This window comes from Delphinus delphis, chromosome 1 (assembly GCF_949987515.2).
Source record: "Delphinus delphis chromosome 1, mDelDel1.2, whole genome shotgun sequence".
Lineage (NCBI taxonomy): Eukaryota > Metazoa > Chordata > Mammalia > Artiodactyla > Delphinidae > Delphinus > Delphinus delphis.
Genome location: NC_082683.1, coordinates 83,143,261 through 83,157,819, shown reverse-complemented (window position 1 = coordinate 83,157,819; position 14,559 = coordinate 83,143,261). Strand labels below are relative to the sequence as shown.

The window sequence follows — 14,559 nt, the reverse complement described above, 5'->3', positions numbered from 1 at the left end:
TTAATAGACATAGGATTATTCAGTTTCTCTGTCTCATATTGGGTGAATTTTAGTAGTTTGTGGTTTTCAAGGAATTATTCCATTTCATCTAAATTGTCAAGTTTATGTGCACAGAATTGTAATGTTCCCAGTTGTCCTCTTTTACAGCTTTAGGATCTGTGGTTATAGCCTTGGTTTCATTCTTGATATTGGCAAGTTCTGTTTTCTCTCTTTTTATATTTGTCAGTCTTGCTAGAGACTTACCAATTTTATTGACGTTTTCAAAGAGTCAGCTTTTTGTTTCATTTATTTTCTCTTATCTTTACTATTTCCTTTCTTGTGGTTGCTTTGGGTTCATTTTGCCCTTCTTTTTCTAGTTTCTTAAGGTAGGGGCTTAGATTATTGATTGAAGACCTTTCCTCTTTTCTAATGTAAGCATTTAGTGTTATAAATTTCTGTTTCATCACTGCTATAGCATCATCCTACAAATGTAGGTATGTTATATTTTCATTTGGTTCTAAGTATTTTTTATATCCTTTGATACTTCTTCTTTGACCCATGGATTATTTAGAGTGCTTTAATTTCTAAGTATTTGGAGATTTTTTTCCTATTATCTTTTTGTTATTGATTTCTAGTTTGATTCCATTATGGTCAGAGAACATACTCTTTTCTTTGTATATGTTAAGGTAAAGTGTTTTTTTTTGTTTGTTTGTTTTTTGTTGTATGCGGGCCTCTCACTGTTGTGGCCTCTCCCGTTGCGAGCACAGGCTCCGGACGCACAGGCTCAGCGGCCATGGCTCACGGGCCCAGCCGCTCCGCGGCATGTGGGATCCTCCCGGACCGGGGCACAAACCCGTGTCCCCTGCATCGGCAGGCGGACTCTCAGCCACTGCGCTACCAGGGAAGCCCTGTTAAGGTAATGTTTTATGATCCAGGATACAGTCTATCTTGGTGAATATATTGTCCATGGGTGCTTAAAAAGAACGTGTATTCTGCTGTGTGGTGTGTTCTGTAATTGCCCATTAGATCCTGTTGCTGAATGATGTTACTGAGCCCTTCTGTATCTTTGCTGATTTTCCATCTAATAGGTCTACAGATAACTGTGAGAGACATGGAACATTTCGTTAGCCCTTCTAAAACCATGTCTAAATGGTCTCATTGATCTTGGCCCTTCATAATTCGTTCTATCCCCTTTTTCCCCTAGTGTAATGTACGTATTGATCCTACAGTCATATGAATTTTAAGTAGTCCTTGTAGTTCACTGTTTTGTCTCTCAAAACCCCAATATTTCTTCTCTATTGTGTCTTTTTAGTTTCTCCTAAAAGTAGGAGTCTTTGAATCGTTCTTTGAGTAAGTGGGCTGATCTCATACTCTCTTGAAAATATATTCCTGAGAAGAAATTTGTTTGTTTCAAGGTGAGGAAGAGAACGTTGAATTTGTTAGGTTGCTGATCATTAAACTAAAGTAAGAGGAATGCTCATGTTGAGGGGGAAAGATCTGTAAAGTTCTTGAGGGTAAAGGCCATGTATTTGTGTGTTTCCCATGGTCCCTTCCTAGAAAAGTGCCTTCCACATATTTGTGGAATGACTTAAAAATAAATGAATGAATACTGAATGATGTGAGTCATCCCCAAAACAAAGACACCCGCTCCCTAAACTGGTATTCTTCTCAGGCTTTATTAAGAGTCTGAAAAACCAGAAGCGTTTCCCAAGTCTGAAGTGTTTGATTACTGGCTTCCTTCCAGCCTGGCTGTTGTTAAATGAAATACTCAAAGAAAGAACTCTGCGTGTAAAAATGAAACCTAATTTAATTTTTAATCAAGTAAAAAAATAAATTTCAGATTCTACACGTATAACAAACTGGAAAGAAATGGACCATTTCATCCTAATGCTCTGCCTTTTTGCCTGAAGCTGAGGCTGATTTAATTCACTATGACAAATTTAGATGTATTTATTACATGTACACTCGTGCTTTGTATGAAAGAAAGCCATTATTTTACTTAGTCATTTTTTTCCATGTTCTGTATCCAGTTTGAGCTGTGAAATGCCTAAGTTCATAGCAGTAGCAAGTTGATGACATGGATAATGGGTTGTTGTCCATAAATGGGATACTATGATTTTTTTCTTTTAATTAGGTATTTTCTGTGGTGAGCCACAACTGGATGGAACTGGGATTACCACTGTTTGCATAGTATATAAAATTTTTATTGCCCTGTTGATTGACATGTGTTTCAAACATTAAGAAGAATCAATTAACTTCTTGTTGATATGCCAGAACCCTTACAGGAACTTTGTTTTTCCCCTTAATTGCTGTTGGTTTGATTCTCTTTATGTAATGACCTTCATCTGGTATTATATTTTTTGGTGATCAAAACCTTTATAGCATGTTCAAAGGAAACTTAGCTAGACAAAGAAAAGGTCAGCCGGCCCAAGATGCCTATCTATAAATGGAGTTAAGTGAGAATAAGATTTTTCAAGCCAAGTCAAATAAGAAACAATTAGATCGCAATCATCTACTGCTTCTTGTTTTCCAAGATTAATGAAATCATACTTGGGAGCCATTTGTTTAAGCTTGTTCAGTTCCTGTCCCTCTGTTGACCAGTGCTCTGTAACACATTAAAATAATACCAAGGGTTACTTTTTCCCAGTTTGTATTTCCCCTCCTTACATGTACTGTAAATTTAGCAGCTTTCATAAAGATACAGAAGAACCAGCTCTGTATTGTACGTTCATTTAGCGAGTCTGATGAAGGTCAGAGTCCACCGTGAGGAGTGATTTTATGTGAAAATCCTCCCACATATCTGGTTTCTTATGACTGACAAACTGCATTTCCCAGCTGCATGGTGAAATTGCCAGCTGTGCCACTGATACATTGGCTGGGTGACAACCTGTAGCTACTTCCATCCACAAATGAGGTATTTAATTTAAATGTTATGGTTTCTGTTTCACATTTTGAATGACCTTAGAACAAAATCTGTGTCAAAATTAGGCTGTATATTATCAGTTAGAGATGGCTTTGAATTATTTTTCTTTTTCTCCACTTTGGGGGAGTTCTCTGAAGCTTGAAAATGATTTTTCTTTCTTTTCCGAGTTGATCCTTTTTCCACTTGGCAAACGTTACGTTTTTCCTCTCTGCAGAAGCCAGTGTGGCTTTGCCTACCGTTTTTCTCTTGTTTCGCTTTGCCTGCATCACTCTCTGAGTTGTCACTGTTTCAGCCCATTACAGGCACATATGAGATCTGGGCCTGGTGGGGCCTCTTCCTTTCAAGGTGAAAGCTAGTGTGTTTTCCTAAGAATAACAATGTGGCTACAGTGAAAACAGAAATAAAAGTTGAAGGTAAAGAAATTCAGTTGTGAAAGGATGAGAATAAGGGAAGCAAGCATGATGGAAACAAAGCTGTTTTCCAAGAAAGGACTGATACGTAATCAGAGACAATGAACTCAGAGAGACCCGGCCTTGTACAAAAAGGTGATGGGGGCACCAGTGGCTAAGTGAGAACAGAGGGTGGGATCAAGAGAAAGGAAATCTTTGAAATGATCTTCAATTTAAATAATGATTCCTGGAAGCAGCCAGTTTCACAGCCTTACGGTGCCTATTTTAAAGTTTCATGTGAATCAGCATAGCTCTATTTTTATAGTATCTGAAAATCACTAAAGTGTTGTTTTTGTTTAGAATTTTAAAAATCTCCCTTTGGTCCGAAGGAAAAAAGAAAAGAAAGGAGCACAATCAGAGCACAAATAATTGAGTATGGAATGTGAGAGCTTAGGAAGGGCTGCTGCAGTCCAAGTCAAGTGGAGTCATTAAAGATTTGGAGATGTCTGGAACTCGAGTTGGTGTGGAAGAAGTAGCTTGGGGAGTTTTTTGTTTTTTGTTTGTTTACTATTTTTATTTAAAATTAACATGTCAAGATTATGTTAATTTTACAAATAGATTGATAATTTTTAAACCTAGTCTCTGAAATATTTTATAAAGTCAGCTGTAAGACACATCCTAGACAAATCTAAGACACTACTAGATTTCAAATATGAAGATAAACTCATCAAGGCCTTCAATAATTAAATAATCATTAAGTGATTAATAATTATTAAATAATTTACATAAGCAAAATAATTAGACTGAGGCATTAGACATTTTAAAAGCAATCTAAAAAGCAGAGGAACAATATGTTTTTCAAAACTCAATGAGAGAAAGTGTAAACCAGTGATTTTATATTCAGCTAAAGTGTCCTTCAAAGACCAAGGCACTGAAAAAACAATATTCAGCACATAAAAACTTAAGGAATTCTGCATTCATCAGCCTTTCCTAAGGAAACTACTAATGAATGACATCAACCAACCAAAAGATGATTGGGAAAACTTCAGCAAAAAGACAGATGGTCAACATTTTAAATTCTATAAATGTACACGTAAGAATAAAACAGAGGTGGAATGAAGGTGATACGCTAATGCACAAAGGTTATGTATTGTGATAAATTTGAAATAATGCAACTGAAATATGAGAGAGAAAGAAAAGGAAAGAGAGAAATGAAAAAGCTTATTGTTGTACGGGCAATAGATGGACATTAAAAGATACTGAAAATAACTGATAAACCTGACAGTAAAGAATAAAATAATAAAACAGAAGCCCAAGCCAGATTTAAAAACCAATATAAAGAAAGAAAATTGCAGAGAAATATAACTCATAAATGTCAATTCAAAATCACTAAGTAAAATATTTGCATACAGAATCTAACACCACATTAAAGAAAATAATACACCATAATCAAGTGGAGTTTATTGCAGGAATATGAGGTTGTTTTAATGTTAGTTAATCCATTAACATCATATGCCATATTAATAAGTGTAGGAGAAAAAGGTCATATAGCTATATTAACAGATACTTAGCAAGTCTGACAAAATTCAACACCCATTATGAGCAAAATATTCAAGAAAATTGGACATGAGTAACATGAGAAATACTTAGCATGATAATATATAATAATATTTTATATATGTGTATATATATAAGAAGAAATGCAGGCAGTTTCTTATTTAATTGGAAAACACTAGAGGCATTTGCTTGGGGAGTTTTTGAAATTTGAATGCAAACTGTGAACTCCTTGAGGAAAGGTAAGATGTGTTACTCATCTTGGCAATCCTACCACTTATTAAAGTGCTCGGGGGCATATAGGATTTCAATAAATATTGAAGGAGAGAAGTTGGGTAGGAGGAATATAGGAAGGAAAGAGAGAAGCTATTAAAACTTAGTGATGACTGCTTAGCACTTTTAAGGGGGTGGAAAAAATAGAATAGGGGAAAAAGCATTGCATAACTGCTCCTTGGCTAACCTTTGCACCGACTGAATTAATCCCTGGAATTCATCTAAGGATTTTCTTGATAGCACGTTTCTGAAGTGTTAAATATTGTCTTTGTCGAAGCAATCAAAAGGAAATGGCAAAAATTTCTCTTTCAACTCAAGCAGAATACAGTTGCTTTACTTTTTTTATTGAGATGAAATTCACACAACGTAAAATTAACCATTTTAGTGTACAGTTCAGTAGCATTTAGTACATTCACGGTGTTGGACACCACCTGTATTAGATTCCAAAACATTTTCATCAACAGTTGCTTTACTTTAATGCCTGAGTATCATGAAACCACTTAGAGTTTTTTACTTTATTTTATATTTATTTATTCTTTTGGGGGGTACACGGGCCTCTCACCGTTGTGGCCTCTCCCGTTGCGGAGCACAGGCTCCGGACGCGCAGGCTCAGCGGCCATGGCTCACGGGCCCAGCCGCTCCGCGGCATGTGGGATCTTCCCGGACCGGGGCACGAACCCGTGTCCCCCGCATCGGCAGGCGGACTCTCAACCACTGCGCCACCAGGGAAGCCCCTTTTTACTTTATTTTAAAAAGAAGACTGAAACCTAGTCAGTGTTTTCTAACAGCCTCTGGAGACTACATGCCATCTTCTTCATAGTCTGTCTTTTAAATTTCTCATTTCCCTCCCCACGAATCATTGGGTAAAACTTACCTCTTTAGGCTGGCATTTCCTCTTTGGTAGTTTGTTTTTTGGTGATTTCTTTTTCTCCTGGCCTCCTGGTATAATTCTTACTTTTTGTAGCGTGAATACAACGAAGCCTCCTGGTCAAGGATTTCTTTTTCTAGTGCTAAACATATTGGAAATTCAATCAGCTCCAGAAAGCTTATCACTTCTCTACATGGAGCATGAGATTTGAGATTCCGCTTACACCAGGACAGCATTCTATAGGAGATGTAAGTCAGGTGCTTCTCATCTTCCATGGATCCTTGCCACAGGATAAAAAGGGCAAACTCTGATTTTCTCTAAGACACATGGACAAATAATTATAAAAATATTCAAAAGGACCTGATAATCAGGGATGAGGAAACTGTGATTACTCTAGATTTACTAAAGGAAGGAATAAACACCTTACAAATTTCAAACGTTGTAGCTTACAGAAAAAGATATTTTAGCATTATTGTTTAGAGGAGTGAAAATGGTCCAACTAGAAACAGGTTAGAGAGCTTGAGAGCTCTCTTAAAAATAGCAAAACATTCCCTGCTGATAAGACCTTTGAATTACAGAAAGAACATGTCATGACTGATCATTCCTTTTAAGAAATGTGAACAGCAGATTTATAAGTTTCCTATGTATATGATGTCAAAATTTCCATATTCTGCCGTAAAGAATGAAATCTGCAGTGGGGTCAGCTGTAGAATTGCAAAGGGCAGCAAATTCCATTTGTTAGCAGAATACCGTCTTGCATTCTTGGTCTTCCTGAAATCATACTTAAGCCATTTATACAAATCTTTGACAAAGCAGTTTTTAAAAAATGTTTATAGCTGACAGTTTGTGAAAACAGGTTTGTACTTATGGGCTAAATAATTACTTTTCTCTAAAGACAGGTGTGTCATGCTCAAATCAGTTGTGTCCACATCTTCAAAGCTCCAGATGCTATTTTTCAAAAGATTTGCTTACACAATACAGTATTTTGTAGATAAGTCTCATTAGTGGAGGCAGTGCCCACAGCTCAGGGGACTTAGTCTGTTGCTGTTTTATTATTCCCAAGCCAACTTTCCTGTTTCAGCTTTTCAAGGAGCCATGATTCATCTCTGTGAAGTCATACAGGGAGAAAAAAATCCCTCCTTGCTCAATACGAAGGGAGAAGAGAATTGGGGTGGGGTCGAGGCTGGGAGTGGGTGGGAGTATGGATTTCCCTCCCTCTGTGGGAACTAGGTGAGGCTTGTGTGTGGCGCAAACTTCCAGTCTTCAGGTCACGAAGAAGAGTTCCTCATTTTTGTTATATAGGTTTCATCAAGAATTCATTTTGCGTATTTGCTTTACATTTTTTTCTGAAAGTTTCCACATTATTGTTTTCTCTGGCTTGCATCCACTATACCTTGATCGTGGTAGAGGAGGAAATATGCCATACTGGGAATCAGGATTTTTTTGGTTTTGCTCTCAGCTTTGTGAATAATTAGGCATGTGACTCGAAGCTAATCACTTAGCCTGTCTGAGCTTAGCCTCTCCTCCAATCAAACGGGAATAATAGGAAGGCACAGTAGGCAGAGCACAGATGTCAGATCCACTTGCTTTTGAACAGGCCACTCCCTCTGCCGGGAAGGTGATTGATTCCCTACCATTCAAAACCACTAACTCCTGCTCACCTGGTGTCTGAATGACTGGCGCTGGTTGGAGCTCCTGCACCTCATAATATCTTAGATAGAGTGGATGCCCAAAACATATTTTTTAAATTATGATGATGACTTAGCTCTGAGAGTATTTCTGGGGTTCCTCATAGTTTATTTAAGGAACACCTGTCACCCATACACACGCATTCGAAAGCTTGGCTATCCTTCTACTGTCCCGCCCTATACAGCAGCGTTCTCTCTTCTGTCTCTTTTCGTACTTTGACCTTTCTTTCTCTTTCTTCCTCTTTCTCACTTACACCTCTGCCCTCCCATTGGGATTCATGTTGATGGCCCCGGGGTTTGGCCCATTATCTTCCACTTTTCTCCAGCTGCCTTGATCAACTTCTGCTGCAGAAATTCTTCTTCCCTTAGGTCTCTTAGGAGATAGAACTTTTTTTTTTTTTTTGGCTGTGCTGTGCAGCATGTGGGATCTTAGTTCCCTGACCAGGGATCGAACCTGTGCCCCCTGCATTGGGAGCATGGAGTCCTAACCACTGGACCACCAGGGAAGTCCCGGATAGAACTAAATTTTAAGTTTTCATAAGTCTCCCAGTTTTTTGTCCCTGAATTAGCACACTCACCTTTGTTTTAAGGGCTCTCTTACTACTGACTATAGGAAACAGATGGGTATTGACAAAAGTTGTAAGCATTATCAGAGTTAGATGTGTAAGAGCTTATGCATTACTGATAGACTTTATTCAAATAAAATGGCTAAGGTCTTTCTCAATGCCTTTTCTTTGTCTACTTCAGTGAGCCCTTTTTAAAATATTTAAGACTAGGCCTCCTGCGTTCTCTTTTTTTATCAGCTAATTCTGAAGCAAATTGATGATCTTGGATCACAAGTAGATACAAACATGTTTTGTCTGATTCACATAGCTGGTCGGCATTGGTACCACATGGTTGTTTCAGGTATTTCATGTTGCACAAAAATCCATATTTCTGGCTCTTTTTGAAAAATTGGAAGGGCAGGCGACTGCAGGGCAGGTATCACCTAGAGCTGAGTCGTGACTGCTCTGTCTGGGGTACATGCTCTCTTACCTCTGGTTGTTTCATTTATATAGGTTCCCTGAGCGGATTATGTGTGTGTTCAGCTTTCATGCCTTTCCCAGCAACAAAAATGGGTGGTAGCAGTGCGAAAGGGTGGTTTGTAGCCCTCATCCACGTGGGAGGCTAGATGCAGGCTATGCACATGAAGGCGGTGGGCTCACTGTGCACGGTGGCAAGACAAACCTGCCGCCCCTGAACCCTTCCTCCTTAAAGTCCTGGCTTTTAAAGTCCTGAGCAGCTGCCACTGCTCTTGTGGCAGAACTATTTATTAGATTATTTATATCCTGGTGGATTTCTGTATACAGCCATCAATGCGTGTCTCATATTCCCCCTCCTCTTTTTATTAGAACAGTCATATTAAGTCATTCCCTGGTGGGGAATCCACTTGTACTCTTAGAATCATAAACTTACACAGATAATACCTTAGCAATCATTTAATCCCACATCCTCTTTATAAAGTTTAGATAATAAGTTCTAAGACTTTAACTTTATAAAGTTTAGCTTTATAAAGTTCTAAGACTTTTAACTTTATAAAGTTAAGATAATAAGTTCTAAGACTTGTCTCGAGTCTTAGAACTAATAGCAAAGCATGGATGAAAAACCCAGTTCTTCTCACTCCCAGCTCCAGGCTCAGCTGTAGACCACACTACAAATGAAACATAGATTTCTTTCCTCTCTAAGAGCAACCAAGTGTGTACTCTCTACATGAAACAAAGGAAATGGGCTTGGGCAGCATGTATAGTAAGGTTCAGAATCTAGGTCTGCCATTCTAATATTTGGGCAAGCTTAAGTGAGCTATTTTGATCTCCATAAACTTCCTTTTCCTCATCTGTAGAACAGAGACCATGAAACCTACTTCATAGTCTTATGTGAATATAACTAGTATGTACACAAGGGGCCTCCATGGTAGGTTCCTAGGTCCTTCTCACCCCTATATCACCAGGTTCAATATTCTCTTCCAAAAATTGAGAGGCTAACAAGGAGTTAATAAATATTTTTAAACTTAAGCCAAGGAATGTCTGCACAGTGCCCAGTTTGGATGACGTGGTATGTCTAACTGTTTTCATGTTGATTTTCATGCCACAGTGAGCCCCTTCAGGCATGAAAACAACCAAGGATTATTTGCTTCTCTGTCCTTTCCTTCTCGGCCCTCTTGTGTTTTCGTCACATACTCCAGCCTTTCTAAAAGCAGTCTGTCAGGTTCTCTCTCCTACTGGGCCACCGGTCAACGACATCCTTCTGAATCTGCCCCCTCTCAAGGAGGAGCTTGTGGGCATGGGCCTGATCCTCAGTTACACAATTCATATCCTCAATTTCTGGAAGCTTCTTCTGAGCTGTGTCTTGGACTATCAGTCCATCCAGATCTTTCCCACCTGTGAACTCCTCAGACTAACATTTCACTGTCACTGGTCATCTCACTTCCATTCATTTTCTCCTTCCCCAACTTACATTATGAGCACTTTTAGGGCCAAAACCAGTCTTCTGGCTGTATTATTATCCGCCAGGGAGCTTAGCAGTGTGTGGGTGCTTAGGGAGGTCTTTGATTAGTAACTGGATTGTAAGGAACTGGAAGACACCGTGACAAATACTAGCAGCTCCTGATCCCAGCTGACCCCAGAGTGCTGCACTGTCTTCCTTCTCTGCCAGTTAAATATCTCCTCCTCGGCCACCACCCTCTTTTCCTTCTTAGGTCCCACTCAGAGGTGAATGACATTCAGGGGACCCTTGAACTGCCTCCTGGATCACCTTTATTCTTGTGCCTCTTTCCCTCCCCACTAGCCAGGTGTGCCCCTTCCTCTTAGTTATCAAAGAGCATGGGGGGCTTCCGTGGTGGCGCACTGGTTGAGAGTCCGACTGCCGATGCAGGGAACACGGGTTCGTGCCCCGGCCCGGGAAGTTCCCACGTGCTGCGGAGCGGCTGGGCCCGTGAGCCATGGCCGCTGAGCCTGCGCGTCCGGAGCCTGTGCTCGCAACGGGAGAGGCCACAGCAGTGAGAGGTCCGCGTACCGCAAAAAAAAAAAAAAAAAAAAAAAAAAAAAAAAAAAGCATGGGAACTTGGACCTCCCCTCTTCTAAGAGTGCCGTGGCAAGTCTAAAACTGTGCAAAGCTCTCTTCATATTGAAAAGGATTGGGAAGCATAACTAAGCCTGAGGAACTTGGGTCTTCCTCTGCTGTCATTCTGCCAAAATACCCACTTGATTCTTAAGGAAAATGTTATTCGTTGAATTACTTTTTATTTTTTAAGAGGACCTGAAACTATCAATGCAGAATTGCTTTCTGATGCCACTTCTTAGGATCATAAAACCTAGATATCAGAGCAAGATTTTTTTACTGGTTATAATCTGAATCTCTATCCTTTGAAGTCATTTATTCCTGAATTTGTTATTATTTTATAAACTTATTTACAAATAAAAAATTATCTGTAAATAAATTTACAAATAATTGTAATTTGTCTATAAATAACTGTAAATAAATAAATTATTTACAGTGGTGTTATTATTTTACATTGAATAACTGCTGTGAGCTGAGACCTGAGCTGGGCACCACGGAAGAAAGAGGTGACCATGAGAAATGGGTGGCATTCATGCTCAGAAGAGTATATAATTTAGGAAGCAGGCACTGCCCCAAGTCCAGGATTAGGAAGGAGGGATCATGTGAACTGGGATCTGCACTGACGGCCTCAAGGTTCAAGACAGAAACACCAGTGTGATTATTCGGAGGTGTTTTAAATCCCAGGCCCTCTTTTGGTGGTGAGAGCACGTTAATGAGCCATTATCCCGTCGTTCACAAACCACGCAGTGAAGAATATGGCATAAGGCTTCAGGATGTCTGACAGCATAGTTCCAGAAGGCGGGAGCAGCAAATGTACTTCAAAGAACCCAAAACAAATAGCCCTTTAGGTCAGTTTTTAAATCAATAACAGATCGGGCACTACAAGAGGAAGCCTGTTTCCCAGCCAAACAGTGAACAATGCTAAAAGCCCCGCTCCCACAGTCTCTGGGGAGTAATTAGAACTTGTTCAGTAATCAGCCAATTTGGATTTCTGAGAATGATTCTAAACACAAAATGATAAAAGTTGGTAAAGTAAACTAAACTGTTGTTTCATAATCAAGTTTCATAATTTAATTGGAGAATCATAAAGTTAGAAATGCTGGAAGGTTTTTTGTTTTGTTATTTTTAAGGAGAAGTGATTTAAAGGCCATGCTATTAAAATAAAAATAATTCTAAAAATATATGCTGAAGCCTTTTATCTTACTGAGGACCAGAAACAGTAGAATATCCAAGTTGGAGTCTAGTCCTCATTAGACCAATAAATTAGTTTTGGAACTCTGAAGTAGTTGTTTGATTTCTTTTGTCTACAGAGCCAGTGCAGCTTTGGTGGATTGCTTGTTTTAATTGTTGGCAAAACGCTGTAAACATCCAGGTTCTGGTTGCTGTATTTTTATTATAATGCACAGGAAACTTCCATCAGAAGCATTAGAGGGTTAGGATAAATTGTAAATTAACAATAGTTTTTGGTCAAGTTCAAATATGGCCTGTTACTTATCCTGCATTGGAAAAATGAGACAATTCTATGATTACAAATATATGGCAACTAATATCTTTGATGAGAGGGAAAGATTCTCCTGGATTGTTTTTTGTTTTATTTTTCGTTTAATCAACAGCGCAGACACAGAGGTGGACAATATCTTACCAAATTATACTTTTTCCTATGATGTCACTTTTGATCTTAAGGTTCCTTCCAGCTTTGAGTCTTTGATTCACTGATTCTAATTTGATATACTAGGAAATTCCACCAAAGCAGGGCTGCCTGGTACAGGCCCTGTTGGCCCTGGAGTATAGATGTTCTCAAGGGGAAATCCAGTGTATGATGATGTAGTGTGTGACTGACCTGCAGAGAGGATTGCCTGATTAGAGGTACCTCAGAACTTGCCCTAACGCTGTCAGCATAGCCTTGGTGACCACCGAATCTGGCATTTGTATTTTTTTAGTAACAAATGTGGAGGACTCATTATTACTTAATGAGCAGCAAAATCTTACTGGGCTCTACTATAATAACTTGGTAGCTTTCTCTAATAAGACAATACAACTGGAAAATAGTTGATATAAGTTTAATTCCAGCTATACTTCTCACCAAGTTGGATGGTATAGTATTTCCCTAAACTAGAGATTTTGGATTACCATGACATTCACCAAAAGATCCAAACCATGTTTACATGGAAGTTCATATGATGAAATAATAATTAAAATTCACTTTTTTTAAAAACTTTTTATTGTATAGTGGAGTATAGCCGATTAACAATGTTGTGATAGTTTCAGGTGCACAGCAAAGGGACTCAGCCATAAATATACATGTATCCATTCTCCCCCAAACTTTTTATCACTTTTACTCATTAGAAGTGAAGACTAAAACGATGATCAAATTTAGTTTTTGAATTTCAATAATAAGGAATAATAAAGAATCTTAATCCTGTTTTATATGGAAGTAATTAGTATCTTTAGGTTTCTAGGCTAATTTATTTATTTATTTATTCATTTTGCGGTACGCGGGCCTCTCACCGTTGTGGCCTCTCCCGTTGCGGAGCACAGGCTCCGGACGCGCAGGCTCAGCGGCCATGGCTCACGGGCCCAGCCGCTCCGCGGCATGTGGGATCTTCCCGGACCGGGGCACGAACCCGTGTCCCCTGCATCGGCAGGCGGACTCTCAACCACTGCACCACCAGGGAAGCCCTAGGCTAATTTAGATGCACCCCCCATTCCTCATTCTTTTCTTTTTTTTGAACTTTATTTATTTTTTTATACGCCTCATTCTTTTCTGAGTTGGCTTTCTGATCATAGTGTGGCCCTCTGGCCACACAGTATTCTAAGTTTATGATAAGAACAATTCCTCTGACTTTATTCAATTTCTTTGTTTATATAATGAAGCATGTTGCTTGTTTATGTTTCTGCTAGGCCCTGTTGGAATTTTCTCTTCCAAATTTGTAGAACTTTTCTCTAAATATGGAAGGATATGGTGATATATTTTTCCCTTCCAGTCAATAAGAACTTTCTTTTCTTTGTAGAACTTAGGAATGGCAAAAAGAACTAACTCATTCTTGTGGTATTTTCTAAATCCATAATACACAAATGAGTAGTCACATGGCTGATAGAAATATCAGTATACTGTAGCTTGTTGTTTCTTTCTCTCACTTTTTTTTTAAGTAGATTTTATTTTTTAGAGCAGTGTTAGGTTTACAGCAAAATTCAGCAGAAGGCACAGAGATTTCCCATTTACCCTCTGCCCCCACAGATGCATAGCCTCCCCCGTCATCACCGTCCCTCACCAGAGTGGTACATTTGTTACAATTGATAAACCTACATCGACACCTCATTTTCACCCAAAGTGCTGATATTTATATTATTCTTCACTCTTGGTGTTACACATTATATATTTTACAAATATATAATGACATGTATCTGCCATTATATTATCATGCAGTGTAGTTTCACTGCCTTAAACATACTCTGTGCTTTGCTTATTCATTCCTCACTGCCCCAGCTCCTGACAATCACTGAATTTTTTTTTTTACTATCTTTATAGTTTTGCCTTTTCCAGAATGTCATATAGTTGCAATCATACAGTATGTAGCCTTTTCAGATTGACTTCTTTCAGGTGGTAATATGCAGTTAAGTTTCTTCCATGTCTTTCCATGGCTTGATAACTCATTTCTTTTTAGTGCTGAATAATATTCCATTGTCTGGTTGTACCACAGTTTAGTTATCCATTCACCTGCTGAAGGATACCTTGGTTGCTTTCAAGTTTTGGCAGTTGTGAATAAAGCTGCTATAAACATCTGTGTA

The 14,559-nt window shown here is 38.8% G+C and overlaps 1 protein-coding gene and 1 non-coding gene across 7 annotated transcripts in view; one reads left to right on the top strand and one right to left on the bottom strand.

The window, feature by feature from the left end:
* ALG14 (ALG14 UDP-N-acetylglucosaminyltransferase subunit) overlaps window positions 1-14,559 on the top strand; it is a 106,079-nt gene that overhangs the window by 54,546 nt on the left and 36,974 nt on the right. For 2 of the 6 annotated variants that reach the window (XM_060025958.2, XM_060025953.1), the window contains exon 4: window positions 747-895. The exons of the other annotated variants lie outside the window; for them this stretch is intronic. In XM_060025958.2, coding sequence (XP_059881941.1) covers window positions 747-895 — 149 coding nt within the window. The remainder of the gene's footprint in view (window positions 1-746; window positions 896-14,559) is intronic. 6 annotated transcript variants of the gene reach the window in all.
* TRNAW-CCA (transfer RNA tryptophan (anticodon CCA)) lies at window positions 8,108-8,180 on the bottom strand. The gene has a single exon. It is a non-coding gene; the product is annotated as a tRNA-Trp (tRNA).